Source organism: Sorex fumeus, unplaced genomic scaffold, assembly GCF_029834395.1.
Source record: "Sorex fumeus unplaced genomic scaffold, SorFum_2.1 ptg000264l, whole genome shotgun sequence".
Lineage (NCBI taxonomy): Eukaryota > Metazoa > Chordata > Mammalia > Eulipotyphla > Soricidae > Sorex > Sorex fumeus.
Genome location: NW_026606321.1, coordinates 7256893 through 7283934, shown reverse-complemented (window position 1 = coordinate 7283934; position 27042 = coordinate 7256893). Strand labels below are relative to the sequence as shown.

The 27042-nt window shown below is 58.8% G+C and overlaps 2 protein-coding genes across 4 annotated transcripts; one reads left to right on the top strand and one right to left on the bottom strand.

The window, feature by feature from the left end:
* Positions 1 to 397: 397 nt before the first annotated feature.
* Positions 398 to 8169, bottom strand: FASTKD3 (FAST kinase domains 3). Its single transcript, XM_056109056.1, has 7 exons — positions 8065 to 8169; positions 5796 to 7257; positions 5059 to 5144; positions 3587 to 3761; positions 2768 to 2837; positions 1962 to 2076; positions 398 to 729 (listed from the first exon to the last, which is right to left on the bottom strand). Exons 2-7 carry the CDS (start codon positions 7222 to 7224, stop codon positions 631 to 633), a joined length of 1974 nt encoding a protein of 657 aa, XP_055965031.1. The 5' UTR covers positions 7225 to 7257; positions 8065 to 8169; the 3' UTR covers positions 398 to 630.
* A 2486-nt stretch (positions 8170 to 10655) lies between these two features.
* On the top strand, positions 10656 to 26282 carry MTRR (5-methyltetrahydrofolate-homocysteine methyltransferase reductase). 3 transcript variants are annotated; one of them, XM_056109060.1, is made up of 14 exons: positions 10656 to 10784; positions 11327 to 11480; positions 12905 to 13022; positions 14546 to 14879; positions 16685 to 16810; positions 18020 to 18152; positions 19319 to 19407; positions 20577 to 20757; positions 21920 to 21962; positions 22383 to 22557; positions 22803 to 22921; positions 24155 to 24247; positions 24362 to 24544; positions 25769 to 26282. In XM_056109060.1, the coding sequence occupies exons 1-14, from the start codon at positions 10656 to 10658 to the stop codon at positions 25911 to 25913; spliced, it is 2022 nt and encodes a 673-aa protein (XP_055965035.1). In that variant the 3' UTR covers positions 25914 to 26282. The 3 variants fall into 3 exon arrangements, with proteins under 3 accessions (XP_055965035.1, XP_055965034.1, XP_055965033.1); XM_056109059.1 differs by having other exon boundaries at positions 18002 to 18152; XM_056109058.1 differs by having other exon boundaries at positions 17999 to 18152.
* The last annotated feature ends 760 nt before the right edge of the window (positions 26283 to 27042 follow it).

Genomic DNA, 27042 nt, shown 5'->3' with positions numbered 1-27042 from the left:
CCAGGGCGGAGTTCTGCCTGATTCTGCAAACATTTGCATCTGGGGGCTGCCCAGCTCTCTCCCGTCCTCCCCTAGCAGATGGCCTCCTCCAGCCAAGTCTGCAGGCGGGAGATGGGGGGAAGCGCTTCTTCATGGGGAAACCAAGGTGTGGGCTGGAGAGAGCACAGTGGGGAGGCGCCTGCTTTGCACATGGGCCCAGCTGATCTGGGTCTGAGCCCCATGGGGTCCCCTGAGCCCTGCCAGGCGGAATTCCTGAGTGCAGAGCCAGGAGGAACCCCGGAGCCTCGCTGGGTTGATGCTAAAAACACCACACCCCAGCCCAAATCCTAAAGGTGTAGAGAACATATGTTTAGCTAATGGGTTCACAATTCCAAATGAAAACTGTGAAAAGTAACACTTCCTTATGTTCCTTTATTGGACTGGATCAATTCGGTTTGATGTAGAAAAGCATCTGTGGGGCTGATAATTAAACACAAACTATAATCATTAATTTGAAATTATGTTCAGCATATCCCTGATGTACGGAGAGCCCCAGGCCCCTCTGTCTTTGGTAATCACGGTGGGCAGGGCGGATCCAAACCTCTCCCGCCTGCTGTGTTCGCTGAGGACACGGGACTGTGTTCCTTCAGGTCACCAGTGCACGCCTGTCCTTTGTGGAAACAGTTTTCTCTGTAAATAGTCCACTAATTCAAACCTGGACTTTAGCATCTCGATCTCGTAGAAGGGGATCTGTCAAAGGAGAAAAGGAGGATCCGTCATCAGCCCGCAGTTGCGAAAGGCCCAGGGTCCTGGGAGAGCCCCTGACTGTGAGTCCAGCAGGGGCACCGATGCCCCGGCCGCCCCTGGCCGAGCGCAGGCCCAGGCAGTATGCAGGACGCACCCAAGGAAGAGTCAAACATGATGGCATCTTCACAGACTTGGACGTTAAATCTACAGCCACAAAACGGCCAGGTTGAATGCAGATCCTGGCATGGACTTGGGTTGCAGCATCATGGGGCAACCCAAGTTGAGGCACCGTGGTGCTGGGGCCCAAACGGGCAGAGGAGAAAGGCCAGGGCAGGAAGAGGCCCCGGGCTGGGGGCCGGGCGCCCACTGGCCCATAGACGCGGATGGCGTCACTCTACCCTCCCATGTGAGGGCTGGGGAGAAAGAACAGTGGGTGGGCTCTGATCCCGGTTCCAACCCTGGCACCACTTATGGTTTCCCCATAACATCACCAGGAGTGGCCCTGAGCACTGCTGGGTGTAGCCCCAAATGAACAAAGAAAAAACAAATAAGGTGGGGGTGGAGTGGGGGAGTGTTCTGGGCCCAGGGTGAGGTGAGTCACATGAGGAGAACCCTGGGGGTGGGCAGGAGCAGGTGGGCCTGGTCAGCAGGCAGGAAGCAGCGAGCAGTCTGCAGGGGGCCCCAAGAATCGAGGGCACCTGAAGTCCCCCCTCAGTCTCTCCCCAGTGCCAACCAGCACTGATGCCACCCCTTGAACATACTGGCACCAGCATGCACTACTGGTGGCTCACACTCAGATGTCCCATCTGGACAGGAACAGTTCTGGTTGCCAGAATTTTCTATGACGCTTGGGTGTGGGGTCATCTGACAAAGCGGAGGAGCATAATTCATGATATCCCCGGAAAGTGAGAAGCATGGCACTGCGAGGCCGGTGCCCGGTGTCAATGGGTCACTATCCTTTTCTCTTGTTTTGGGGCCACACCTGGAAATGCTCAGGGTTCACTCCTGGCGGGGCTCGGGGACCACATGGGGTGTGGGGACTGACCCTGGGTTGGCCGTGTGCCAGGCCAGCGTCCTCCCCACTGGATTATCGCTCTGGCCTCACTTGTCCCTTTCAATCACCGACGCAGGGGAGAGGAGAGTGGACACATGGCTCTAGAGTCCAGCCCGGCTGGGCAGGGCAGCCCTGCCCACCCTGACAGAGGGCGGGAAGCCAGGGGGCTGCACGGCTGTACCTGGACCACCTGGTAGCCCAGCAGGCGGAGGTGTCGCTGCTTGGTGGCCTCGGCGCCCAGCAGGTGGCGGCTATTCACACAGAACCTCTTAGGACCATCAATGCAGAGCGCAATCCTGGGGAAGGAGAGCAGAGCCTCAGGTCGCCGCCCGGAACCCCATGGCACTAACGAGGCTTTACAACCACACGCAGAACTTCTCAGGGCTGCGGGCTGCCAGGCGGGGTTGCATTCAGTTTCATTTTTCTGATTTTGGTTTTTGGGGGCCACATTCCTCAGGGATCACTTTTTTTTTGTTGTTTGTTTGTTTTTAATTGAATCACTGGGAGATACACAGTTCCAAAGCTGTTCATGCTCGGGTTTCAGGCATACAGTGCTCCAACACCCGTCCCTCCATCAGTGCACACTGCCTACCGCTAAGGACTCCACTTTCCTTCTGGCCACATCCCCCACTTCCAGCCTGTCTCTATGGCAGGCAGGTTTCTCTCTCTCTCTCTCTCTCTCTCTCTCTCTCTCTCTCTCTCTCTCTCTCTCTCTCTCTCTCTCTTCACCCCACACACACCTCCAAAGGGGACCGTATGTGGTGACCATCACATTTGGGGCTGGCGAGAGAGTATAGCAGGTCTGGTGCTTGTCTTGCACTCAGATGCCCCGGGTTTGATCCCAGCATCCCACATGGACCCCAGAGCACCCCTAGAAGTAATTCTTGAGCACTGCCAGGGGTGGCCCCCAAACCAAGAAAATAGAATCAAAACGAATGAACCCACTGGAGCTTCCCGCCCCAGCGAGTCGCGGACGGGAGCCGCTACCTTTTGTGGATGTCTTCGTTTACTGTGAACGGCAATACGAATCCCTCCTCGTCTAACTTGATCTCAACGTCTGGTGGGAGAAAAAAGGAGACAGTCGCTGTGTAAGGCCCTCACCGACACAATCCTCCTCTCCTTCCTGTCCCGGTCTGACTGTGTCCACGCCGCGTCCACCCGCCAGGCGCACCGCTGTACAGTAACCGCCACCCCGGGTAGGGGTGAGAACGCGTGGGGCCCTGCGGTGACAGCTCCAGTACCCCGGGCAAATCCGTCCCTGTGGGCCCTCATCCCTGGTCACTAAGATGCCGCCCCTACCCCTCGCCAGCTCTCGGAGCAGATCCAGCATCCCACAGTCCCCGCTGCCCGCGACTGCCCCATCCCTGCCTTCTGTCTCATGTCCGGCAGCGCTGGGGGAGCTGAGGGTGGGGGCAGTGAGATGTGCCTGGGGCCTGTCCGCTCCGTGGCCCAGGGCCCCCTCCCCTCTGCTGGCCACGCTTCTGCGTGTGTGGGCCCACAGTGGGTGTGGTTACGAAGCATGTCAGCCTGGCCACTGCCCCTGGACTTCAGAGCGCCCATTTCCCAGGAAACACCCCCCACAGCAGTGACCCTAGATTCAGCATCAGCAGGTCTCCTGGCACCACTCCCGTATCCCCCTTCCGTCGTGGCTGCCACTGGACCCTCCCTTTTCAGGGAAGCCAGCGGCCGAGGCTGACTGCTGCCCGAGGTAGGCTGTGACTCTGTGGCGACCTCCCGGTGCCCCCCGCCGCTGTGTGTCGGGACCCCGGGACCCCGAGGCTGAGCGGAGTCCTGAGGGCTTCTTACCTAGCGTGTAACAATAGGGGCTTAACACTTTGGAAGCGAAATACCACCTTGCTCCCAGGAGCTCGATGAGGCCCAGCATCACGGACTTGTAGAGCGGGAACTCCACGGGGCTCTCCAGCGAGCAGCAGGGAGTCAGCAGGGACTTGACCCGGAACTTGGGAAGGAGTCTGGGGCCCTGGGGGCGGGAGGTGCAGTCACGAGGGGGAGGAAGGGAGGACGGGAAGCCCACTGCCCGCAATGGAAGGCCCGTGGAGCGCAGAAGCCAGCCTGAAGAAGCACAAGTATTTTTTTTTTTTGCAAAATACTTTTCCGTTTGTTTCAAATGTTTTCTGAGTGTGCAGTGAGCCAGTCAAGGTTGGGAGGGAGAAGGGGCTGGAGGGCAGTGGGAGGAGCTGCTATGTTCGCAGTGCTGCTAAGAGTGACAACACCTCAAGGCTTGGGTACCACTGTGTGGTACTCAGGTACCACACAGTGGAAAATGTAAGAAAACAGGTTTCCACGGAGCAGGAGAAGGGCAACAGCAGAAATGGAGTTTGCAGACGATTCTCTGCACCAAGAATCTCGTTAAAGTGCCTCCACACCTCGCGGACCAAGATGCCAGGCAAATGCACTTCCAAATAAGGAGAGCATTTCTAAAATCCAGGAATGTATTCCTATTACCTTAGGTGTGGCAAAATACTCAAGGGAGATAGGAAACTATGAAGCGGTGACAGATGGATAGATCTGACCACAGAAAACTTGAAAGACACCAAGAAATAATAATAAAACAGCAAAAAAAGACACCAGAAATAATAATAAATCAGCAAAAAAACAAACCGAATCAAAAAGACCTCAAACCCCCACTGACAAACTAAGAGGAAGTGTGTAACATATGTGTATGTGCATACACACACACACACACACACACACACACATATATATATGTAGCACTGTAGCACTGTCCTCCCATTGTTCATCAATTTGCTTGAGTGGGCCCAGTAACATCTTCATTGTGAGACTTTGCTGTTACTGTGTTTGGCATATCAAATACATCACGGGTAGCTTGACAGCTTGCGGGCAAGATACTCTCCGTAGCTTGCCGGGCTCTCCGAGAGGGGCGGAGGAATGGAACTTGGGTCAGCTGGGCCGGCCATGTGTAAGGCAAATGCCGTACCACTGTGCTATTGCTCCAGCCCATATATGTATGTATATAATATATACATTTTACTGGGTATTTGTTTACAACGAGCTCTAGGACCGAATGCCCCCAAATAGAGAGGCTTTGTGTAGTTGGGTGTGGTGCCAGAGGGACTTGACACAGCAGACCCGGGTTCAATCCCTGGCACCATAGGTCCCTGAGCCTGCAGGAGAGATTCATTAGTGCAAAGCCCCGAGCATGCCCTGAGCACTGCCAGGTGGGGTCCCCGAATTGAACACAAAACACAGCAAAGCATGCAGGTAGGGAAGGCCACGTGCCGTGGGTCCCCGCGTACCTTGTAGAAAGGACATTCCAAGAGGGAAGTGAGGAAGAGCTGTGTCAGCCGCGCCAGAGCCAGCCGGTCCAGATGGGGGTCTCCGCCTGAAACACACAGAGCCCGCCAGTGAAATGGGGCTTGGCCACACCCGCGGGAACGCAGCCTTCCTGCTGGGCTCTCCCTGGGGCTGTTGGGACCCCAGCTCCTGACCAGAGAGGGTTCAAAGGGGACAAAGCACATCACGGGTGAGCAACAACTTCCTTCCACCAGGGTGACCTGGACTGTCCTTGAATTAAGATAAATAATCATCAGTCTCTCAAGAAAAAAACAAGTGTGGGAGTTTCAGGTCACAGCTGCTCTCTGCTCCCTGACAGGAATCCATCACTGGGCCCATCAACCACCCCTGCTCTCAACTGGACCTTTAGAGAAGACACCTGCTGCCAGAGGCCATGGGGGTGGGAAGGTGGAAGGAGGGAAATTGTTGACATTGTCGGTGGCTAATGTGCACTGGTGAAGGGAGATGTGTTGGAACATTGTATAACTAAAACCCAGTCATGGGCAACTTTGCAACTGTGTATCTCACAGTGGCTTCCTAAAAAAATTTAAAAGAAAATGCCTGCTGCCCCCTGCTGGTGTCAGAGCGCCCGAGTTTGGGATCTTTAGATTTGGTGCAGGACCAAACCCAGGCAAGCCCAGGGAGGGGCAGAGGAAGAGCCAAAGCCTTCGGAGGCACCCAGGCAGCTTTCCCCACTCACCCTGCAGCTGCTGGAGAAAATAAGGGCTGAAGATCTTTGCCATGAAGTTGACGGGATGAAATTCGAGCAGTGAACACGAGTGGAGAAGCTTCAACAGAGTTTTCGGGGGGAACGACTTGAACTGGGACAAGAGCCTGTTCTCCAGCTTCCTAAACAAGGCAGAGGCATTGGGGGGCACGTAGTTGAGTTTCCCTAACGGCTCGATAAAGTCACACACCTGGGCTGGTGACAGCTTCTCCGCCTGGCAGAGGAGCGTATCCGCAGCTGCGTCCAGGATGGGTGTGGACAGAATCCGTTTTTGGCTGCAGTAGCCCAGGATCTTGCCCAGGACCTCGGGGTCCAGAGACAGAGACCGGGAAGCGACATGCCGCTCCAGGCCTTCTGTGAAGAACCTGTCACTGTGTCCAAAGTGGATGAAGGCCTCCAGGACTCTGCCCAGCTCCGCATCAGTGAAACGAGGGATGTGCCTCACCACACCCTTGCCCAGTTTGATCACCAGTGGAAGCGCCTGCGTTTGGTCGAGCACCACCAGGGCAGTGAGCATTTGGCTGATCTGCGTGGGGCTCAGCTGGCAAACGATGGAGAGAGCGAAACTGTTGACCCGATTGAGGAAGGGCTGGTGCTGGTCCAGCTTCTCGGAACAGCCCTGCAGGATGCAGTAAAGGGCCACCACATCCTCTGGGGTGAACTCCTCCAGCTTCTCAGCTTGCAGTTGGTGGATGATCAGTTCGAGGGTGGCACACCCCGGGCCGCTCAATTTCACGAGGTTCTCCCCAAGGACGCAGAGGCTGCGCACGCCTAGGGTTCCCCCCTGGAGCCGACGCTGGGCCTCGGCCAGCAGGTCCAGTAACAGGCCACTCTTAGCACTCTGGGGCCCCTCACACAGCAAAGCCAGGGCTTGCAGAGCGGTCAGCAGCCCATGGTCGGACAGGCTGGCCGGTGCCCGTTGGAAGGACTCGCACAGGGTGTGGAAGACATGGCTCTCCAGGACCTGGCCGGGCAGCACTCCATCCGTCCTTTCCCCGGCTTCCCGTTCCAGCTCACAGATACGCTGCAGTGCGCTGGCAGCCAGGGTGTCAGGCAGCGTGGGTAGCGGCCCGAGGAACCTCAGGACTTCTCCGGAAGTTGAGCAGCTGTCCAGCCTCTGATGGAACAGTTGCGTGTCCATGCTGTGCACATCCTGCGGCATTGTGTCCGGGTCCTGGACCGCAGAGGGCGAGGATCCGCCTGGGTCGTGTCCGTTTTCCGAGTGGAACTTTTGACAGCAGGCGTGGTGGAACCTGACCCTGAAGGACTCGGGCCGGCTTGGTGGGATAGCAGCTACCCGGTGCAGGCCACTCACAGGCGGGTCCGTCAGCGCCCACGCGGCGACGCGTAACCCCAAGCCGGGCTGCTGTGCCAGGGTCCTCCGCAAGGTGATCAAGGCCATGCCATCGGGTTCTCAGCTCCTCCGGCTGGATGGCTACGCTCGGAAAGTGGGAAGAAAGAACAAAGCACCGTCAGAGACCCAGGGCATCAGTACCGAGAGTCGCGCAGCATCGGTGGACGCAGAGGAGAGCGGCAGGTGAAACACCGTGTGGACAGCTAAACCCCTAGAACTGAGCCTGGCGGCTTCTAGCACTCAGGAGCGTCACTCTGGTCCACGACCCTGGGCTCACACGTGCGCTAGGTTAGTCCAGCAAGGCCACCAGCTCTGGGGAGCGATGCTTTCGCTCCAGGACGCGCGGGAACCGAGCAGGGCCGGTTAACTGCATCCCCAGGCTGCAGGGAGGACCCGCGCCCTGCACGCGTTTGGTTGGAGGAAGAGTTTTGCATTATTTTTTTTTTTTGCTTCGATCTACTCGAAAGAAAAGGCAACGGGAAAAGTAGCTGCAATTCGGAGCGGTCAGCAGAGTCTGCAAACGTGCCCTGGACATGTGCCGTGCGGGCGCCCTGGGGACCCCTCGGTGCGCTCGCGGGGCGGATCTGGCTGGGACTGAGGATGAGAATGGGGAGGTTGGGAAGGGAGGGAGGAAAGTCGCGAGCGGAAGGTCAGCCAGAAGGTGCGTGAGGTGCAGGCGGGGCGGCCGCGCTGCCCTCCACGCCCGGCGGCGGCCAGTGAGCGCGGGAGCCTGCAGGACAGCGGGGAGAGGGCGCCCCGGCAGCCGTGTCCACTCAGGAGTGAAAGGACACGCGTGCCGGTAGCGCGGGCGCTGCGCTCAGGTCCCCGGCCGGCGGTCCGGCCACACCGGGTCCGGGGTCCGGCGCTCAAAACCCGGGGAAAACCTACCGAGCCGGGAAGGCGGGCGAGCGGCACGGCCGGGAGGGCTTCAGGGCCTCGTGGGCTTCCGTAGGTGCGCGCGCCAGTGGCTGGAGCAGCCGTGCGCCTGCGCGGACACGACGGGCCCTGCCCCCACCCGGCGATTGGCACGGCTCCGCCCCCGCTTTCTAGTGGCTGTAGCGGCGGCGCATGCGCGCTCCGGCCGGCGGGCGGGGCTCGGCGGGACGTCCGGCCTCGCGCGCGCAGGTGAGTCTCCGGGTGGCCGCTCCCGTACCTGGCCGTGGGCAGCGCGGCCCCAGGGCGGCGAGCTCGGGGCACCGAGGGGACCGGCCTCTGCGGCCTGCCTACTACCTGGGCCTGGAGGAGCGCGAGGACAGGACGCTGCTGGGCGCCGTTGGACACTGCTGGGCGCCCTTTGACACTACTGGGTGCCCCTGCTGCTGGGAGCGGGGAGGGGCGCTGGACGCCCGGGTCGGGTCGGGGACTCGTGAGCTCCTGTCCGGCCTCCCCTCTGGCCGAGCCTGCCCGGCGGGCATCCCGGGGACCCACTGTGCACGCGGCGGGGGCAGTACCTGCTGTCCAGGGGCTTCGTCCTTGCAGAGCTCTGGACCTGGCCAGCCGCTGGGGACAGAGGCAGGCGGACACACACGCCGGCAAGGGTCGTGAGTGCCCACGTTTCTTCGCCTTCGGCTCTTGGCCAGCCCTCCACGAGCTACTTTACTTTGTTTCATTATTATTATCGTATCACCGTGAGATACAGTTGCAAAGCTTTCACGATTGGGTTTCAGGTATAAAATGTTCCAACACTCCTCCCTCCACCGGGGCACATTCTCCACCACCGGTGTCCCCAGTATCCCCAAACCCTGCCTCTAAGGCAGGCACTTTTCTGCTTACTTTCTCTCTACTCTGGAGCATTATCGTTTGCAATACAGACACGAGCAATTTTTATCTTATTTTTAACTTCGTTAATTTCTTGAGCTCCTGGTCTTACAAGCTTTGTTCATGGTCCCCTAGAGTCGTTGTTCTGAAGTTCCCAGCTCCTCTGGCTGTTGATTTTACCCTCCTGTGGTTTTGCCTGAACCAGAGGAGCTGATGACTGTGTCAGCGTTTCATTCAACGCATGCAGGACTATGATTTGCATTCCGGTTCCCATGAATCGGGATGCTGCGGAGTGCTTGTATCTTATTTATTGGTTCATTGGTTTTGTTTTTGTGCCACACTTGGCTGTGCTGTGGGGTCACTTCTGGCAGGGTTATGAGAATCTTATGTGGTGCGGTGGATGGTACCCTGGTAGGGTGGGCACAAGGCGAGCTCCTGACCAGCTGTAGTATCTCTTATGCCCAGGGGTATCTTATATCTTATTCCTTGTTATCTCTAAGAAAAAAATTAGTAGTAATACTTATGTGGGAAGGAGATATTTTTGTTCCTTATCAACATATACAGGTGCGTGCATATTTTTTTTTTTTACGGTCACGGTCCTCCTGTTGTTCATCAATTTGCTCGAGCGGGCCCAGTAACATCTCCTTCGTGAGACTTCTTGTTACTGTGTTTGGCATATCGAATACATCACAGGGAGCTTGCCGGCTCTGCCGTGCGGGCGAGATACTCTCGGTAGCTTGCCGGGCTCTAATGCTAAATATAATTGAACAGTATGTGTAAAGATCAAGGATTCTGACACTTCATTTGAAAAGATTTGGGGCAGGGGGTTTGGGGCTGCACCCGGAGCTCTTGGGATATTGGAAGCTGGGGACTGGAGGGGGTCGGCCACGTGCATGGCAAGCACCCTGACCCCTGTACTATCTCTCCATCCAAGAATTCTACCATTGAAATGGGAGTTTGGCTTTACTGGGGCTCTTTTGCCCACACCTGGCGGTTGCTTGGGCTTCCTCCTGCCTCTGCCCGGAGGTCGTTTCTGGTGGTGCTCTGGAGATTGGATGGATTGTGCCAGGGGAGTTAATGGTGGTTGGCCGGACGGGGGCTCTACCTGCTGTACTATCGTCCTGGGCCCTGTTTGAAGTGAACAAAGGGATTAAAGTTTCAGGAACTGCCGCACCTTAACATCTGGGGGCTCTACAACTCTGGGGGTCCATCCGGTGGGATGAGCATTAGTGTCCCCATATTCAGGGGAAGGAACTGAGACTCGGTGTCTCGTCTTTTCTTAGCCGTGCCATTGTGAGTGAATCTAGACCCAAGCGGTTTGACTCCAGACTCCTATTTGGGAGGTGGGCACACCCCTTTGTGGTGGGCACCGCGGGGTGCCAGGGATATCCAGTCCTACCTGCAGACCCTTACTCTGGCCCAGGGCTCTCCCCTCTTGCCTGCAGAATGTTGTTCTCCTGCCTTTGGTGCTGTCTCTGGTTCCGAAATCTGGGCTCTGAACCATGGAGGTAGAGATTCCCCCTCTGCGCTCAGTGGGGAGATGAATTCTCATGTTGGGGTTTGGGGATTATTAATTAGAGAGATCCCTTCATGGGGTGGGGGTTGTCAGTGTCTTTCCGAAAGATTGCGGGAGAAACCGAATGCCTTTCGATTCATTAGCCAGCAAGCCCACTGTGCCTTTCCCGTTTCAGCGCTTGCCCGCCCTGGCCGTGCCTGGCGGCATGAGGAGGTTTTTGTTGCTCTACGCGACACAGAAAGGACAGGCCAAGGCCATCGCAGAGGAGATCCTGGAGCGAGCCTCGGCCCAGGGCTTCTCAGCAGAGTTGCACTGCCTCAGCGAGTCTGGCAAGGTGAGGCCCCAGAAGCTCCTGCCTTAGATAAAAGGTGTTGGGGCCACCGTCATTTAGAACACCGAAACAGGATGCTCAGTGCCACCACAAAGTTTTCCTCACACTCACGTTTCATCGGCAGCTTCTTGGTAGATTTGCTAGTATAGTTGGTTTTAAACGCATCAGCGTTTGAATTGGGTGGACAGTTTCGAAAACCAAAGCAGTAACTAATCAGCCCAAATGCTATTATGTAAGTGACCCGTCTATCTCCAGGGGTCTTCAAGAGTAGAGAGGTCGCGGAGCAGAGACTGTGCCAGGGCGAGAGTTCATTCCCTCATTAGTGTATATCTGGTGGGCGATGTAATCAGGTGTAGGGCTTCATGCTCCAGCCCCGCTCCTGTCCCCAGAGCAGAGGGGGCCGCTGGGGAAGACCCCTTCTTTGCCCTCAGCCTGCCTTCATGCCTTGGTGTGCTGGGCCCTGGGCTTCATACCCAGCTGCACAGAGATACCCAGAGTGCAGCAGCTGTCCTGGGCCCGGCCCTCATCTGCTTGTCGTGATGCAGTACGACCTGAGGACGGAACGCTCCCCCGTCGTGGTGGTCGTCTCCACCACGGGCACTGGAGACCCCCCCGACTCAGCCCGTGGTTTCGTCAGGGACATCCAGAACAAGAGTCTGCCCTCCGACAGCCTCGCGCACCTGCGCTATGCGCTGCTGGGTAGGCCGGGCGCTGGGGATGGGGCGCTGATGGTGGAGGGGGGTGTTTGTGGAGGGAACGGGGTGCTGACTGGTGCTGGGGGGATGGCCTCACTCTCACTGTGAGATGGTCATTGGGTAGGATGGTTCAGTGGGTCTAGACACTGGGGCGCGTGGTCTTGTGGCTTTTGTCCTCTGCGTGTTTTGTTTTGTTTTTGTTTTTGTTTTGCTTTTTGGGTCACACCTGGCAATGCACAGGGGTTACTCCTGGCTCTGCACTCAGGAATTACTCCTGGCAGTGTTTGGAGACCCATATGGGATGCCGGGGATCGAACCCGGGTCAGCTGTGTGCAAAGCAAATGCCCTACCCACTGTGCTATCGCTCCAGCCCCTGTCCTCTGCGTGTTTGAATGGAAACCGTGGCCATCTGACTCAAAGGGGAGCCGTGGGCTGACCCATGCCTCGGTTGGCCTGCCAGTGTCCTCTGCAGGGACCCCAAAGGCGGGATTTCCGGTTTGGCCCAGGCATGTGAGGGTCTCCCAGCCCTGAGGGTCTGTCCCAGGGTGCTGCAGGCTCAGCCGGGAAGGTCTGGGGAGGTCGGTGGCTCCCCAGCATGGCCCTGCTGCAGCCCTGCAAGCGGTGTCATTCTCCCACGTCTCCCCCCAACCCCCGTCCTGCCTCGTCTCCCTCCTGTGGCCCCCAGGAGTCTCCAGCTGCCCACAGGGCCTGTGTGGCTCCTGGCTGGGAAATGCCTATCTTCAGTTTTTCATTTGGGGGCCAGCAGCCGTGGGGCCAGGTCAGGGTGACTGCGAGGCTGACCTGGGCACCGCAGCTCTGCCACCCAACCGGCTGGTCTCCCCCAAGTGCCCCCGCCCTGGCTGTGACCCAGTGCTGCTGTCGCCATACTGGGCAGGTGGGCCTGGCTGCGTCCAGCTCTGCATCTGAGACACTGGGCTCAAAGAGTCTCTCCCCCACAGACTCCCCCGCCCCTACCCTGTCCCTGCCGGTCAGCAAGGCCTGCAGTCAGGTGCTGCGGCCCTTCCTGTCAGTGCCACGGCCACGTTTCTTCTCCGCTTTGCTTGCTCTGTCTGGACGCCCACCTTGCAGTGCTCAGGGCCTCTGGCTCTGCACGTAGGCATCGCCCTGGGCCAGCTCTGGGGACCCTGCAGGGTGGCAGGGGCCGCCCCAGTCCTCCCCACCAGGGCAGTGCCCTCCTGCTAGATGGGCACGCCAGCTCCTCTCTTTAAAAGAGATCCATGTGAGCGCTGCCTTCCTGATCATGGCCTGAAGTGCCCCTCGGCTTCTGGGGGGCCGTGCTTAGGGTTGGCGCCTTCACAGGGTTGGGGAATCAGCCGGGGCCAGGATGACGCTGGTTAGTTACGTCTCGGTCTAGCCCAGAGGGGCTACCCCCACCCTGCCTGCCCCCTCATGCGGCCCCTCACCTAGGGCTGGGCGACTCGGAGTACACTTACTTCTGCAACGGCGGCAAAATCATCGACCGGCGGCTTCAGGAGCTCGGAGCCCGGCGTTTCTATGACACTGGGCACGCGGACGACTGTGTTGGGTGAGAGCCCACCCGGACCACCCCCTCTCCCTCCCCTCTCCCCTCCCGCTTCCCTCCCCTCTCCTGCTCTCTCCCCAGCCCTCTCCTCGCCAGTCCAGAAAACCCTCCTCAGTGCAGGGGGAGGTCAGCACCTAGTGTCCCCCAGGGGTCCCAGTGTCCCCACCCTAGAGGCCCAGGGTCCTTCCTCCCAGAAGCCTTTCACTCAGAGAGTTGTGTCGCACTCGGAGTGTGGCTGAGCGCGGCAGGGCCGTGTTACCTGAGCTACCATGGGTTCTGTGCGTCCTGCAGATGTCCACCTCGCTGGTACTCTCTGCCCCGAGAGGGAAGGGGAGGTTAAGTCAGGCCATTCCATTTTGCCAGCTGTGAGCCAGCCCCTCTTTTAAATGAAGGTAGTGCTTCTTTGGCGTTCCCAAAAGGATGTTTTAGCCTCATGGCCAGCGGCTCTGGAAGTTTGCTGCCACCCCTTGTCCCCCGAAAAATTAAAGTCAGATGCAGGAGAAAGTTTTTGGTGCTCAGGGCTAACGCCTGACTGCAGGTAGGTCTCCGGGAGGTGTGCAGGGCCCGGGCTGGAGCCCAGGTGCCCCCTGTGCCAGTTGAGACCCTCCATGCTGGGCACCCTCCAGCCCTCTCTAGTGGAAGGCTGAGCTGTAGACGCTGCGTGAGTCCAGATTTTGTTGTCGTTTGTGGTCACACCCAGCAGGGCTTGGGGGACCCTATGGGGCGCTGGGGATCGAACCCGGGTCAGCCACCTGCTGGATGGTCGCTCTGGCCCTGCAATGATTTTTCTTTTTTTGTTTAGTTTTGATTCTTTGGGGAAAAACATCAGTGAGTCGACCAGGCAGAAAGCCCCAAAGCGGGGGTGCGTAGTGGCTGTGACTGTCATCGCAGAGACGTGGGTTTGGCTGTTCGGGCCCGCGTGCTTGTTTCAGGTGTAGCCCCCGCTTTAAACCTGAGGGAAGGGGGATGCTGTAGTGCTGACCTTTATGCGGAGGGTGTAGGAGACCTGACATTACCTGTGCATCACCCGCTGACGGCCAGGAAGCAGAACTGTGTCCCTGTCAGCGTTCTGGTCCCCTGCCCTGCAGTCTTGCTTTTGAGGCCGGGTGTTAACCGAGCACGTGGCAGCCTTCTGGCGCAGGTGTGACTTTGGGGCTGACCCTGGCCCTGCCCCCAGCCCACTCCTGGCCCCGGCTGACTCCTGGGACCCGGGGTACTGTGTCCATGCGAACCTTACCCTGGGCCGCCCCTTGGGCTAGACAGCATTCCCATCAGGCTGCTGGACTCCTGGGGCTCTGACCGCATGCCATGGATGCTCAGACCGACAGTGGACAGACAGACAGTGGGCAGACTGACTGGACACTGAACAGTCGGGCAGTGGGCAGACTAGCAGTAGACAGACTGATAGTGGGCAGAGTGGCAGTGGACAGTCCAGCAGTGGACAGTGTCCCCCCCCCCGTCTATGGAGAGCTCACGAACTCACTCGAGCATTTCCTCCTCGCTCTTCCCCCTGTGTCACTGTCCAGCTTAGAGCTCGTGGTTGAGCCGTGGATTGCGGGGCTCTGGGCCGCATTGTCGGAGCACATTATGTCCAGCGGAGACGAGGAGATGCCCAGGGGTCTCCTGGCACCGGACACCACCTCCCAGGACTCATCAGGCCTCGAGTCACGGCTGCAGCTTCTCAGCGTGGGCGAGGCGGGAGGGGAGGACCCGGCCCCTTCCGACCCCCCGGCAGCCGCCGCTGCCCCGCCTGAGGCCTCACTGACCCGCTCGGTACCCCCGCTGTCCCTGGCCGAGCTCACGGTGCCGGCCTCGCCCCCCGCCTACCTCCAGGTGCAGCTGCAGGAGACCCTGGGCCAGGTAAGTGGTTCCCCGGTCTCTCGGCTCTCAGCTCTCTGACGCCGTGACCCAGCTCAGCTCAGTGACTCACTGGCCACGGTTAGTGCTACCTCTGTGCTCAGCTCCAGGCTGGCATCTGGGTGGGGGCTTTGGGTCTGCACCCCTGAGCCTCCATGCAGTGATGGCTCCTGCTGTCCCTGGACCCGGCAGTCGCGGAGTGACCGGGCAGGGACTTACTAATCCTGGGGATATGCGGAGGGCGGGCACCTGGCCAGACAGTCGGGAGACGTCTGCATCGGGGGACGCTCCTGGCCTCCTATGGGACTGCCCTTGTGGGGAGCAGCAGCTGCCCGCCCGGCACTGTGGGGTCCCCAAGCACCGGCCAAACCCCACATACGAGTCACTTACTGGTGGGTTCTGGTCATCGAGCCCATCTATTTATTGGTTTGTTTTTTTTGTTTTGGGGCCACACCTGCTGGTGCTTAGGACTTGCTCCCGGCTCTGTGCTTGGGGCTCACTCCCAGCTCTGTGCACGGGGATCGCTCCCGGCTCTGCTCGGTGCTCGCTCCCGACTCTGTGCTCGGGGATCAGTCCGGCTCTGTGTTCAGGGCTCCCTCTGGGCGGGCTCCGGGGTCCCTGTGGGCGACTCTGACTCACCCCAGGACAGCTCAGCCTGGTCTGTAAGAGGCGCTGGCGTGAGATCCTGCTGTCCTAGCCCCATGGATGGCCCATGGCATTGTCAGAGCGGACAGTGGGTGGGACAGACGCTCCCTGGTGCCCCTGTGGGTGCAGAGGGACAGCAACCTGTGGGCTGTGTGCATCGGAGACCCCCGCAGGCCGAGATCTGTGACTGCCGAGGGTCGGTTGGGGGCTTCCACCCCCGCCAGCGAGCTGAGGTCCTAGTGGTGAAGTCCCTCTCCGGCTCCCACTCCACACCTCCATCTCTGGTACTGCGAGCCAGGGTTGGGGGCTCAGGCATCATCTTGGGGGATGGGGTGGGGGTGCTCTGCTCAGCGTCTGGGGGTCTGTCTGGGTAGTTCCAAGGGATGTGTGGCCTCTTTGAGACCCACGGGTGTGGACGTGTAGGCATCCAGTATGCGCCCAGAACTCCACATTACCACGCGAGGGCCCCCCGCCCCCCCTCAGTTCAGCCCCTTAGTCACACTGGCCCTCTTTCAGTGCTCACTGCCTGGGGCCCTTGTCCTGCATGGTCTGGGTGGGAGTGCTAACGTCCTCGGTTGAGCACTGTGGAAAGAGCCTCCACCCTTCTGGGTCCCGTGACCTATCCCTGTCTTTCCCAGATGTTTCCGGAACAGTCTGAGGTACAGGAGTGAATTGGGGTGTTTGGGGGCCCTCTCTGGACCAAGGGGTTTTTTTTTTCCTTCGGCAAAGGGGTCTGTGGGCCAGTTAAGTTTGGGGTCCCTGATCATGCTGACCATTTGGGCCCCTGACCACACTGACGATTTGAGGCCCCTGACCTCGCTGACCATTTGGCCCTCTGACCACACTGACTGTTTGAGCCCTTGACCACGCTGACTGGTTGGGCCCCTGACCACGCTTACCGTTCGGGCCCCTGACCACACTGACCATTCGGGCCCCACCCACACTGCCAGCTCATGTTTGACTGGCCTCCACATCCGTGGTTCAGGTTAGCGTCCACTCCTTCTGGGCCTGAACTGCAGAGCCTCAGCCTGAGGTAGGGTTTGTCCGGCCACGTTCTCTGGGGATGGGTGGTGCTGCCCTGCAGCCTCCCGCCTGGATTAGCCCAGCACAGGGCTGAGGTGGTCCCATCTCCCGGTGGTGACTCTTTTTTCCCCGCCCCCTAGGAGGAGACTTCGATGCCAGTGTTGGTGACATCGCAGCCGGTGTTCCGGGTCCCAATCTGCAAGGCGGTTCAGCTGACGGCCAATGATGCTGTGAAAACCGCCCTCATGGTGGAAGTGGATGTTGCGGTGAGTGGGCGGGGGCAGGGAGGGTGGGTGCATGCCTGACCTGTCCCCTGGTCCCACGCCCGCGCCCAGGTGTGAGTCATGTGCTCGCTCTGCTTCCACTCATGCTCCTGTGTCATGTGCTTTCTGCGGGGACCCTCACCCTCTGACTCCCCTGCATGGCCCTGCCCAGCTCCTGTTGGAGGCCAGAGAGGACCCAAGGGCCGTGTGTCCTGAGGCCTGGGCTCGAGTCCAGCACTGCCCCCACCCCCCATCACCGCCTTCTGTGGCCCCCAAACCCAAAGACACAAGACATGAGTGAGGGGCTCTGGGGTCACACGGCACCTCCCTTTATCCCCGGGAAGGCCCTGAGATGGGGCAACACTGCAGAAAAGCCAGATTCATTGACTTAAAAATATTGTTGGCCACAACCGGCATTGCTCAGGACTGACTCCTGGCTCTGTGCTCAGGAGTCGTCACTCCTAGTCGTGTTCAGGGGACCATGTGGTGTGCCGTGCCGGGGATCGAACCCGGGTGGCTGCATGCCAGGCCAACGCCCTCCCCTGTATTGTCTCTGGCCCTGTCATGCAAGTGTCCTCATGCCCATGTGCCCGTGTGGTCGGATGCCGGTGTCCACCCTGCAGCCCGCATTTGCTTCCTCAAACCCATTCTTGTCACCACCAGTGAGGGCTGGCAGGGACCCCCTGGCAGGTCCTTGGTGTGAGTGTGCAGCTAGCGGCCTCCAGCCCTGCTCTGAGTGACCACTGCCCTGCGCTCCCAGCCAGCCCCAAGCCCGGGCCTAAGCCCAGGGTCCACTTGCAGTTTCCCTGGTGGAACCGAGTGCCCTTTCCCACTGGGGAGCTTCCCAGAGTGCATGGAGGGGGGCGGCCGGTGCTCCAACCCTCTTGGTCTCTGCGGCTCCTCGTGTCCCTGGGGGTGGGACAGGCGTGGTCCCTCCTCCGTCCCCCTCCAGTCAGTGCTCAGAGGCACAGGGCCTGCTCTGGCTGGCGGGCCATCTCCTCAGACACTCCAAGCTGCGGTGTCTCTGTTCCCTGGCTCGGCGTGACTGGCCTGTCAGGTCCCTGTGGTCGGCTCGCTTTCCTTCTCCTCCGCGGGGTCCACTGTCCTGTGTTTAGGACGCCACCGTCCTCCCCACCGCAGGAGAGCCCCGCGTTTCACTCAGGCCCTGTCCCCTGCCGGGTGCTCTCGTAGCAGACAGACTTCTCCTACCAGCCTGGGGATGCTGTCGATGTTGTCTGCCCCAACGACAAGGCTGAGGTGCAGAGCCTGCTTGCGCGGCTGCAGCTGGCCAGCCAGGCGCACCACCACGTCCTGCTGGAGCTCAGGGCCGACACCCGGAAGAAAGGTACGGCGGCGCGGGGTCCCCGAGCAGTCCTTGCCCTGGGTGGGTCACCCTAGAGACTGCAGGATGCTGGCCAGTTTGCAGGTTTGCAGTTTGCCTTTTCTTCTCTGGGATGAGGGGGCAGGTGCAGGCCTCCTGTGGGTCTCTGAGCCTGCTGGCTCGTGCCTGCTGGCTCAGGACTGCTTGCTCTGGGCCATGTTCAGGGAACCGTTTGGACCCACAGGCAGATCACAGAGCCGGGCCCAGCCCTGGCATCCGTCCCTCCAGCCTACCGTCACCTTGTTTCCAAGTTTACGTTACGAGTACAACACAGGGAGCTCTGAAGAAACTTTTTTTGGGGGGGGTGGCGGGAGGGGGCTTTTTGGGTCACACCCGGCGATGCTCAGGGGTTACTCCTGGCTCTGCATTCAGGAATCACTCGTGGTGGTGCTCGGGGGACCCTATCAGATGCTGGAAATCGAACCTGGGTTGGCTGCATGCAAGGCAAAAGCCCTACCTGGTGTACTATCGCTCCAGCCCCAGAAACTTTTGAAGTATTTTCTCAATGTCCATTTTTCTTTTTTCTTTTTTTTTTCCGTTTTGGGTCATACTCAGCGATGCACAGGGGTCACTCCTGGCTCTGCACTCAGGAATTACTCCTGGTGGTGCTCGGGGGACCACATGGGATGCTGGGGATTGAACCTGGGTCAGCTCCGTGCAAGGCAAATGCCCTACCTGCTGTGCTATTGCTCCAGCCCCCAATGTCCATTTCTCTTAAAAAATTCTCAGTGCTTATTTAATACATATAGATGATCATTTTTTTCCCCCCATGAGTAAGCAAAGTTTATTTTTTGTTGTTGGGGGTTTTGGTTGTTTTCTCTGAATCTTGGACTGGCGCTCAGTCACTCTAAGATGCTTTTCTTTTTGAGAATCTGTCGCTTGGCCTTTCTTTCTTGTAGAAAAGTTGGCTTTTGTTTCCTCTGCCTGGCTCCGGGTGCTCTGACTAGCCGAACCCTGCAGAATCTGTCCTGGAGGGTGGGTCTCTCTACTGCGTGTGTGTGGGATCTCCCCCCACCCCCCAATACGCACCATGGGAAATGCTGCATGTCATTGTATTTTCAGGGACAAAAGTACTCACGAGTCTCTCTCTCCATGTTCTCTGTCCCACACGCTTCCTGTCCCCTGTGAAGGCGCCGCCTTGCCACCACACATCCCTGCAGGGTGCTCGCTCCGGGCTCTCCTGACCTGGTGCGTGGACATACGGGCAGTCCCGAAGAAGGTACTGGGGCCTGGCACTGCTGTGCGGGGAGGGGCACTGTGGGAGCAGATGCTGCCGGCGTGTCAGCCCGGCCATTCCTGGGCCATGTGTGGTGTCTGTGGGCCTCCCAGATAGACACTCAGCTTCTGCCATCTGTCGAAACGAGGTTCTCGAGGTGGATTTTCCCACGGGGATGGTGCAGTGTTTCCGGCAGTGACTGATCTGGGACCTATAGCGGCCCTGGGTGGGCTGGCTGTGCCTCTGCCGGCCGTGTGTGAGCAGCGCTACCCCTCCCACAGCCCCCGCTGCCCCTGGCCCCTGAGTCAGCTCCTGTGGCTTTTGTGGAGGTTCCGATGCTGCCGGGGCCATGGAGGCTCCTGCCGGCTGAGCTGTGCGTGGAGCGTCCACTAGATGTCAGTGTTGCCCCGAGCCGCGCTGCGCTCGGGAAACTCCCAACCTCGCCCCACCAGGCGGCTCTGGGACTGGCCACCAGACCACCAGACGGCAGAGCTCCTGCCCAGTGGCCTCCGGCAACGCAGGTTTTGCACTTGGGTGGTCTTCGGAGAGCGAACTCCGGGATTCAGCCCCACACGCCCTTTGGGGGTAGTTCACCGTGCCTCGCGTATCTCAGTTCAATTCAGTAAATTCAGTTTCAGTTCAACTCTGCCGCTCAGAAGCTTTTCATCGCGTTCCTATGCTTTTCTCACTCTCACCCGAGTTTCCTCATGGTGAAGATTCCAGAAGGAGCAATCAGCAGCTCACGAAACAGAAGGCCTTTGTGAGCTGTTGGTGCCCAGGTTGGACTTTGCCATGGCAACGCGAGCGTCCCTGCTGTTCTGGGACGTGGCCTTTGTACTTCGTGCGTTTGCCACTCGGGGCAATGCCAGAGGCCTCGTGGACGCTCTCGGGCCGTGCGCCTCTGCCTGTTGTGTTCAGTGCCCCTTCCTGGGTAGTGGGGAGGGTGGAGCTGGGCCCTCCCAGCAGTGCCCAGGCCTTATTCCTGGCTCTATTCCTGATGGGACTCGGCAGACCCTGTGGGGTGCCCAGATTGAACCCAGGCTGAGCACGTGCAGGGCCCTTCCCATTGGCTCGTCTCTGCAGCCCCAATGCCGTAAGAATTGACCCCAGGGTGAGCTACCCCGTGGGACCCACTGCATCCCAGTGACCATTCCCTTCTCTGCCCCATCCAGGCGTTCCTGCGGGCCCTGGTGGACTATACTAGCCACTCGGCCGAGAGGCGCCGGCTGCAGGAATTGTGCAGCCGGCAGGGCGCGGCCGACTACGGGCGCTGGGTACGGGACGCAGGTGCCTGTCTCGGGGACCTGCTTCGGGCCTTCCCATCCTGCCGGCCGCCGCTTGGCCTCCTGCTGGGTGAGTGACTGGGGCCATCCCCGTCAGCTGGGAGAGTCAGGTGGGGCCGAAGGCTTTGTGGCTTCTGCAAGTTTGTTTTCCCTCTTCTTTTAAGAGAATCGTCACCCAATATATTTCTAGAACTCTCTGTTAAATATATATGAAAACTGAACCGAAAGCCTAAAATTGGCTTCTCTGTTGCAGCTTTTTTTTTTTCTTTTTGGATCACACCCGGCGATGCTCAGGGGTGACTCCTGGCTCATGCACTTATGAGCTGTGGTGCTTGAGGGACCATATGGGATGCTGGGAATCGAACCCAGGTCGGCTGCGTGCAAGGCGAACACCCTCCCAGCTGTGCTATCGCCTCTATCCCCTGTTGCAGCTTTTCTTGCGTTTATTAAAACCCTAAACAGTTTCAGGAAGTTCTTTCCAAAGTTTTGCTACATTGCTCTTGAAAACACAGCAGCATGTGGAACCCAGAAGTGTTCCTGTGTTTGTGTTCTTTTATCTTTTTTTGTTTGGCTTTTGGGTCACACCCAGCAGTTCTCTGGGCTCACTTCTGACTCTGTGCTCCGGGATCACTCCTGGTGGAGACTCAGGGACCCCGTGAGGTACCAGCGCCCGCCCCGCCATGCCCTTGCCTGTGGCCACCTGCTGTAAAAAGAGAGAAAACATCGGGTTGGAAATACTGGATCTGGGAATAATTTGATTTTTAAATATCTATATTTGCACTTCCTTTCTGGGCTTATTACGTAGTCATAAGGACAAAGCCTCGAGTGTGATCAGCACATCCCATGGCCATGGAAGTCGTAGTTCCATCCTCGGGCCCAGGGACTCCCCTGTCTGCTCAGCCTGAGTCACCCAGGACACCGAGCTCTTCAGGGGCTCCTGGCTCCGAAGCGCTTGTGGGCCCCATTCCTGTTACCTCTGGGCTGGAGAGGCAGTTGTCAGGTGGAACCTCGGTGTCCTTGGTAACCTTAGGAACCCAGTAGAAGCATTCATTATTCTTACTCCAGCACAGAGAATCTGTACGTGCTCTAGAATTTTCACAGCAGAACTAGGTTGTTTTGAAACTGCTGAAACAGGAGTCACATTTAAGGCCTCCAGTTTCCGTTTCCCCACCCCTGCCGGTAACTCATACTCGGTGCCGGGAGCGAGTGACTGCCATCTCTGTTCTTTCTAGAACATTTCCCGAAGCTGCAGCCCCGGCCATACTCCTGTGCAAGGTACTGACCCATGTCCAGGGCTCAGGCTCCCAGCAGCGCGGTCTGAGCCCCCCTGCAGGATCTCCTTCCCTGAGTGCAGGGCGCCCAGGGCCCGGCCCGGCCATGCCTGTCAGTTCCTCCTGGTCTTGGGGTGCCCTGGGTGCTCCCAGCTGCCCACGGGAGGGTGGGAGGGTCCTTCCGGGAGCTGACGTTGGGCCTCTGGGGGGGCTGCAGCCCTGTGCCCTGACTCTGCCTGTGTATGCTCGGATGCCCGTGGCCCCGAGTGGCCCACGTGCCCGTGTGTGTATGTATGTGTGGGGGTGGTGTGTGTGAGGGGTATGTGTGTATGTGTAGGCGGTGTTTGGGGTGTGTTTGTGTGTGTGTGTGTGTGTGTGTGTGTTTCTCCATCTCAGCCCTGGGCTGACCTTCCTGTCTCTGCAGCTCCAGCCTGTGTCGGCCCGGGCGGCTCCGCTTCGTCTTCAATGTGCTGGAGTTTGCGTCTGAGGCCTCAGCGGGGGCCGTACGCAGAGGGCTGTGCACCGGCTGGCTTGCAGGCCTGGTGGGCTCCATGCTGGGGTGCGACGGAGAAGGTGGCGAGGGAGCCCGGACCCCCGAGGTACAGGGTGTGGAGGGACTGGGTGGTTTGACGGGGCCCCTGAGGTGTGGGAGGGGTGGGGTGCAGGGTGCGGGACTGAGACTTTCCCTGCAATCAATGGGCACTGTGTGCCTGGTTCCCGTCCGTGTCCCGCTGCTGTTTGTCCGGATGCTGCTGGCCGCCTCGTCGCTATGTAATGCCTCCTGGGCCTTGTGCTTCTGTCCAGGATTCCCGCTTTCTGACTGACCGTTGGCTTCATGTTTCAGATCTTCATCTCTCCGCGAGCTGCCAACTCCTTTCACCTCCCACAGGACCCCTCGGTTCCTGTCATAATGGTGGGTCCAGGAACCGGCGTAGCCCCCTTCATCGGGTTCCTGGAGCACAGGTGAGGACTTCTTGCAGCTCAGGTGGGCACTTCCTGCACCTCAGGTGGGCTGCAGTACACTGCCTGTCAGTGCCAGCTGGAACGTTGATTGATAGAGCCCTTTTCAGTTCCTTCGTAATTTTTAGTGTTTCTAAGCTTTTTATTAAAAACAAGTAGCACCCGGGGCCAGAGCAGTGGGAGGGCATTTGCATTCAGCGTGGATCCGATCCCCGGAACCCCATGTGGTCCTTTGAGTCCTGCCAGGAGTCAACCCCAAGTACTGCCAGGGTCTGCCCCAAACCAACGATTTATAAAAGCTCACCTCAGATGTGTTAGGGGGACGTGGCCGCAGTGACCGTCTCCAAGGCCTTGCCCCTCCCAGATCACTGCCAGCCCTTCTTCCGGCGTGTCCCCAGTGGGTGTGCAGTGACACGTCTCGGGGTGAGAGGTCAGAGTAGACGACCCCATCACCGGGGCATGGGGTTGCAGCTTCGTCAGAGAACAGAACTGAGTGAAATGAACCGCTTCTCTCCATGTGTGTCAAAGAGGGAACAATTGTGTGTTTTTTTTTGTTTGTTTGCTTGATTTTGGTTTTATTTATTTGTCTGCATCCAGTGATGCTTCTGGCTCTTTGCTCAGGGGTCTCGCCTGGGGGGCTGGGGGTCAAACGGGCTGACCACGTGCAGGACAAGTACCTTCATTCTGCATTGTCTCTGGCCAGGATGCAGCAGTTACGTGCTGTCCCCCAGAGATCGAGCTGATAACCTTTGGGTAGAAAATCAATTTTTTTAATTAAAAAAAATTTTTTTTCCTTTTCTTTTTGGGCCATACCCAGCAATGCTCAGGAGTTATTCCTGGCAGTGCTCAGGGGACCATATGGGATGCCGGGGATCAAACCCGGGTCAGCCACATGCAAGGCAAATACTAGCTATACTACCACTCCCCGCCACACTTTGTTGTTGTTGTTTCTGGGCCATACCCAGCAATGTAGGGGTTACTCCTGACTCTGAGCTCAGGAATTACTCCTTGGCGGTGCTCAGGGGGACCATATAGGATGCTGAGACTTGGACCTGGGTCAGCTGCGAGCAAGGCAAGTGCCCTACCCGCTGCTCCTTTTGCTCTGGCCCCTTCTTGTTTTATCTTGTCTGAGTGTTATCCAGGGGCGTCCCCGTGTCATGGCCCTGGTCCCCCCTGTCCCCAGGGGCCTGTCTGTGACACATGGTCACGCCCTCCCTGTGCCTCCCGCCCACGCAGGGAGAAGCTGCAGGAGCAGCTCCCCGAGGGATCCTTCGGCGCCACGTGGCTGTTTTTCGGCTGCAGACACCGTGAGAGGGATTACCTGTTCAGGTACGCCCGGCCTGCGTGGGCGTGTCCGTCCACGTCTCTCTCCCGCCCCTGCACCCCCATCCGTGCCAGCCTTGGCCTCAGCGCCCCAGCTGACGCCCCAGGGTTGCCTTTCAGAGATGAGCTCCGACGTTTCCAGAAGCTCGGCGTCCTCACGCACCTGCACGTTTCCTTCTCGAGGGACGCCCCCGCGCCTGGGGAGGCGGCACCTGCGCGCTACGTGCAGGACCACATGCAGCGGCACGGCGCGCAGCTGGCCCGCGCCCTCCTGCAGGAGCGCGGCTGCATCTACGTGTGTGGGTGAGTGCTCCGTGTGCGGGTGAGTGCTCCGTGTGCAGGCGAGTGCTTCATGTGCGGGTGAGCCCTCGACCTAGCAGGGTCATGTGTCTGTTGGGGCCTGGCCTCGAGGCGCACGTCTGGGCAGGGACACGAAGCCTGTAGTGAATCTTGGTCGCCCAGTCTCTGCTCGTGGCGGTGGGTGGACGCATGGGGCTGACCCAGGCCGCTGCAGACACTGTGCATGCGGGCCCTGCCGCCCACCACCAGTGCAGTCCTGGCGGCTCCTTCTGGTCAGCCGGGAGCTGTCCAGCAGCGCCAGCATTTATACACGAGAGAGAAGCACAGTGGAGGGAGGAGTTTGCTGTGGAGGGTGGGTGTGTGTGCGCGTGAGGGGTATGGGGTGCTGGGGATGCTGCAGCGGGCATGTGTGTGTGTGTGCACACGCAATGCTGAGGGTGCTGTGCTGGGCCCTGCTAGTGTATGTACACACGTGCGTGTGTATATGTGAAGAGTGTAGGGTGCTGTGGACACTGCATAGGGCACTGTGTGTGTGTGTGTGTGTATACAGTGCAGAAGGTGACTTGCTTGGCCCTGCTGGTGTTTGTGTTCACATGTGCGTGTCTGCACGTTTGTGTGTGTACGTGTTTGTATGTATGTGTGTGCATGTGTGTGCGTTTGGTGTGTGCACGTGTGTGTGCATGATTGTGTCCATGTTTTTGTATATGCGTTTGTGTGTGTTTGCATGTATGTGTGCATGTGTGTGGGCGTGTTTGTGCATATTTTGTGTGTGCGTTTGTACATGTGTGCGTTTGTGTATGCATTTGTGTGTGTTTGTATGTATGTGTATGCATGTGTGTATGTGTGTGCGTTTGTGTGCGTGTGCGTTTGTGTGTATGTGCATGTGTCCCTGCCCGTGTAAGAGACATTGGTGTCCTGAAGTGTGGGTGCCCAGATGGCGAGCTGAGCAAGGAGCTGGCTGGTCAGTGGAGTCGGGTTCCCAGGCTGAGCCTGTGTACAGCCCTTGTCAGGCCACAGGCCTTGCAGGACGCAGCGCGTGTGCATATCTGAGTTGCAGCAGGGGTGAGGCAGTTGCCGGGTGCCTGCTGGGCAGTGGCCGGGTGCCCTGGGCCACGTCCTGCTTCTCACGGGGGTGGGTGCCGTGTTCCCTGTCTCCTGCTTCTCACTGGGTGGGTGCCAATGTCTCCTGGTCACTGGGGTGGGTGCTGTGTCCCCTGTCTCCTGCAGCGATGCCAAGAACATGGCCCGGGGCGTGAACGAGGCGCTGGTGGAGATCCTGGGCCGCGAGGCGGGACTGACTAGCCTGGAGGCCATGAACGCACTGGCCCAGCTACGGGAGGAGCAGCGCTACCTGCAGGATGTCTGGGCTTGAGGCCGGAGCCGGGCTGGTGTGTGGACTCAGCACTTGCTTGGATGCTCCTGAGAGACACTTGTCGGAGGATCCAGCTGTTGCTGCCTCGTCTCCGCCCCAGGCCCGTGGCCCCTGCACTGGTGGGGGGAAGCCTCTGTGCAAGCTGTGCTCGGCACAGCCCAGCCTGCTCCCAGCGACTGGACAGGCCTCTGTGTGCCCGTCAGCACACAGGACGTGCTGTTTGGTACACGGGATTGCCAGGAGGAAGAACCGCGTGCGTGCGGGCAATCGGACATGCATGGCTCTGCGACCATATGCCCATGTGCCCATGGAACCGCAGCGGAGGATTATTTATTGCCAAGATTATTTCTGATAAAAATATATTTTAATCTAATCTCACATGCATTTTTTAATGATGTTATTGGTGTGAAATATATTTTGAAGAATTGTTCTGGTAGAAGCTTTACCACAGTTCTTTGAGGGCCGCAGACCTAGGCGAGGGGCACTGGCTTCAGTGTACAGGCACTCAGATATACCCCAGGGTTGATTGATTTGGGGTCACACCCAGCAGTGCTCAGGGTCACTCCCTTCCCAGTGCTCAGGACTCCTGGCTCAGTGCTCAGAGCTCCCGGTGCTGTGCTCACTCACTGTGCTCACTCCTGCCCAGTGCTCAGGGCTCCCGGTGCTATGCTCAGGGTTACTCCTGGCTCTGTGCTCGGGGCTCACTCCTGGCTCTGTGCTCGGGGCTCACTCCCGGTTCTGTGCTCAGGGTCACTCCCAGCTCTGTGCTCGGGGCTTGCTCCTGGCTCTGTGCTCAGGGAATGTGTATTCATAAAACGAATAAGAAGCCCACACCTCTCTCTCACCACCTGTGTTCAGTGGTCTCGGGCTGCTTCCCCACCCAGAATGGCCGATGCCATGAGCAGACGGAGAAAACTAGGGCCAGCTTGGTTGGTGATCAGTTGCCGTTTATTCCATTCTCTCCATGTCCTGTTCCAGTCTCACCTCCCCCTCATTCCCGTCTCCTCTGGTCCCCCTTGCTAGTCTCTCCACCTTCAACCTGCCGTCCTGGTCTCTCTAGTCTCTCACACCATCCAAACCTTGACACATAGGTCACCACATCTAGGTCTGGTAACACAGTCAACATATG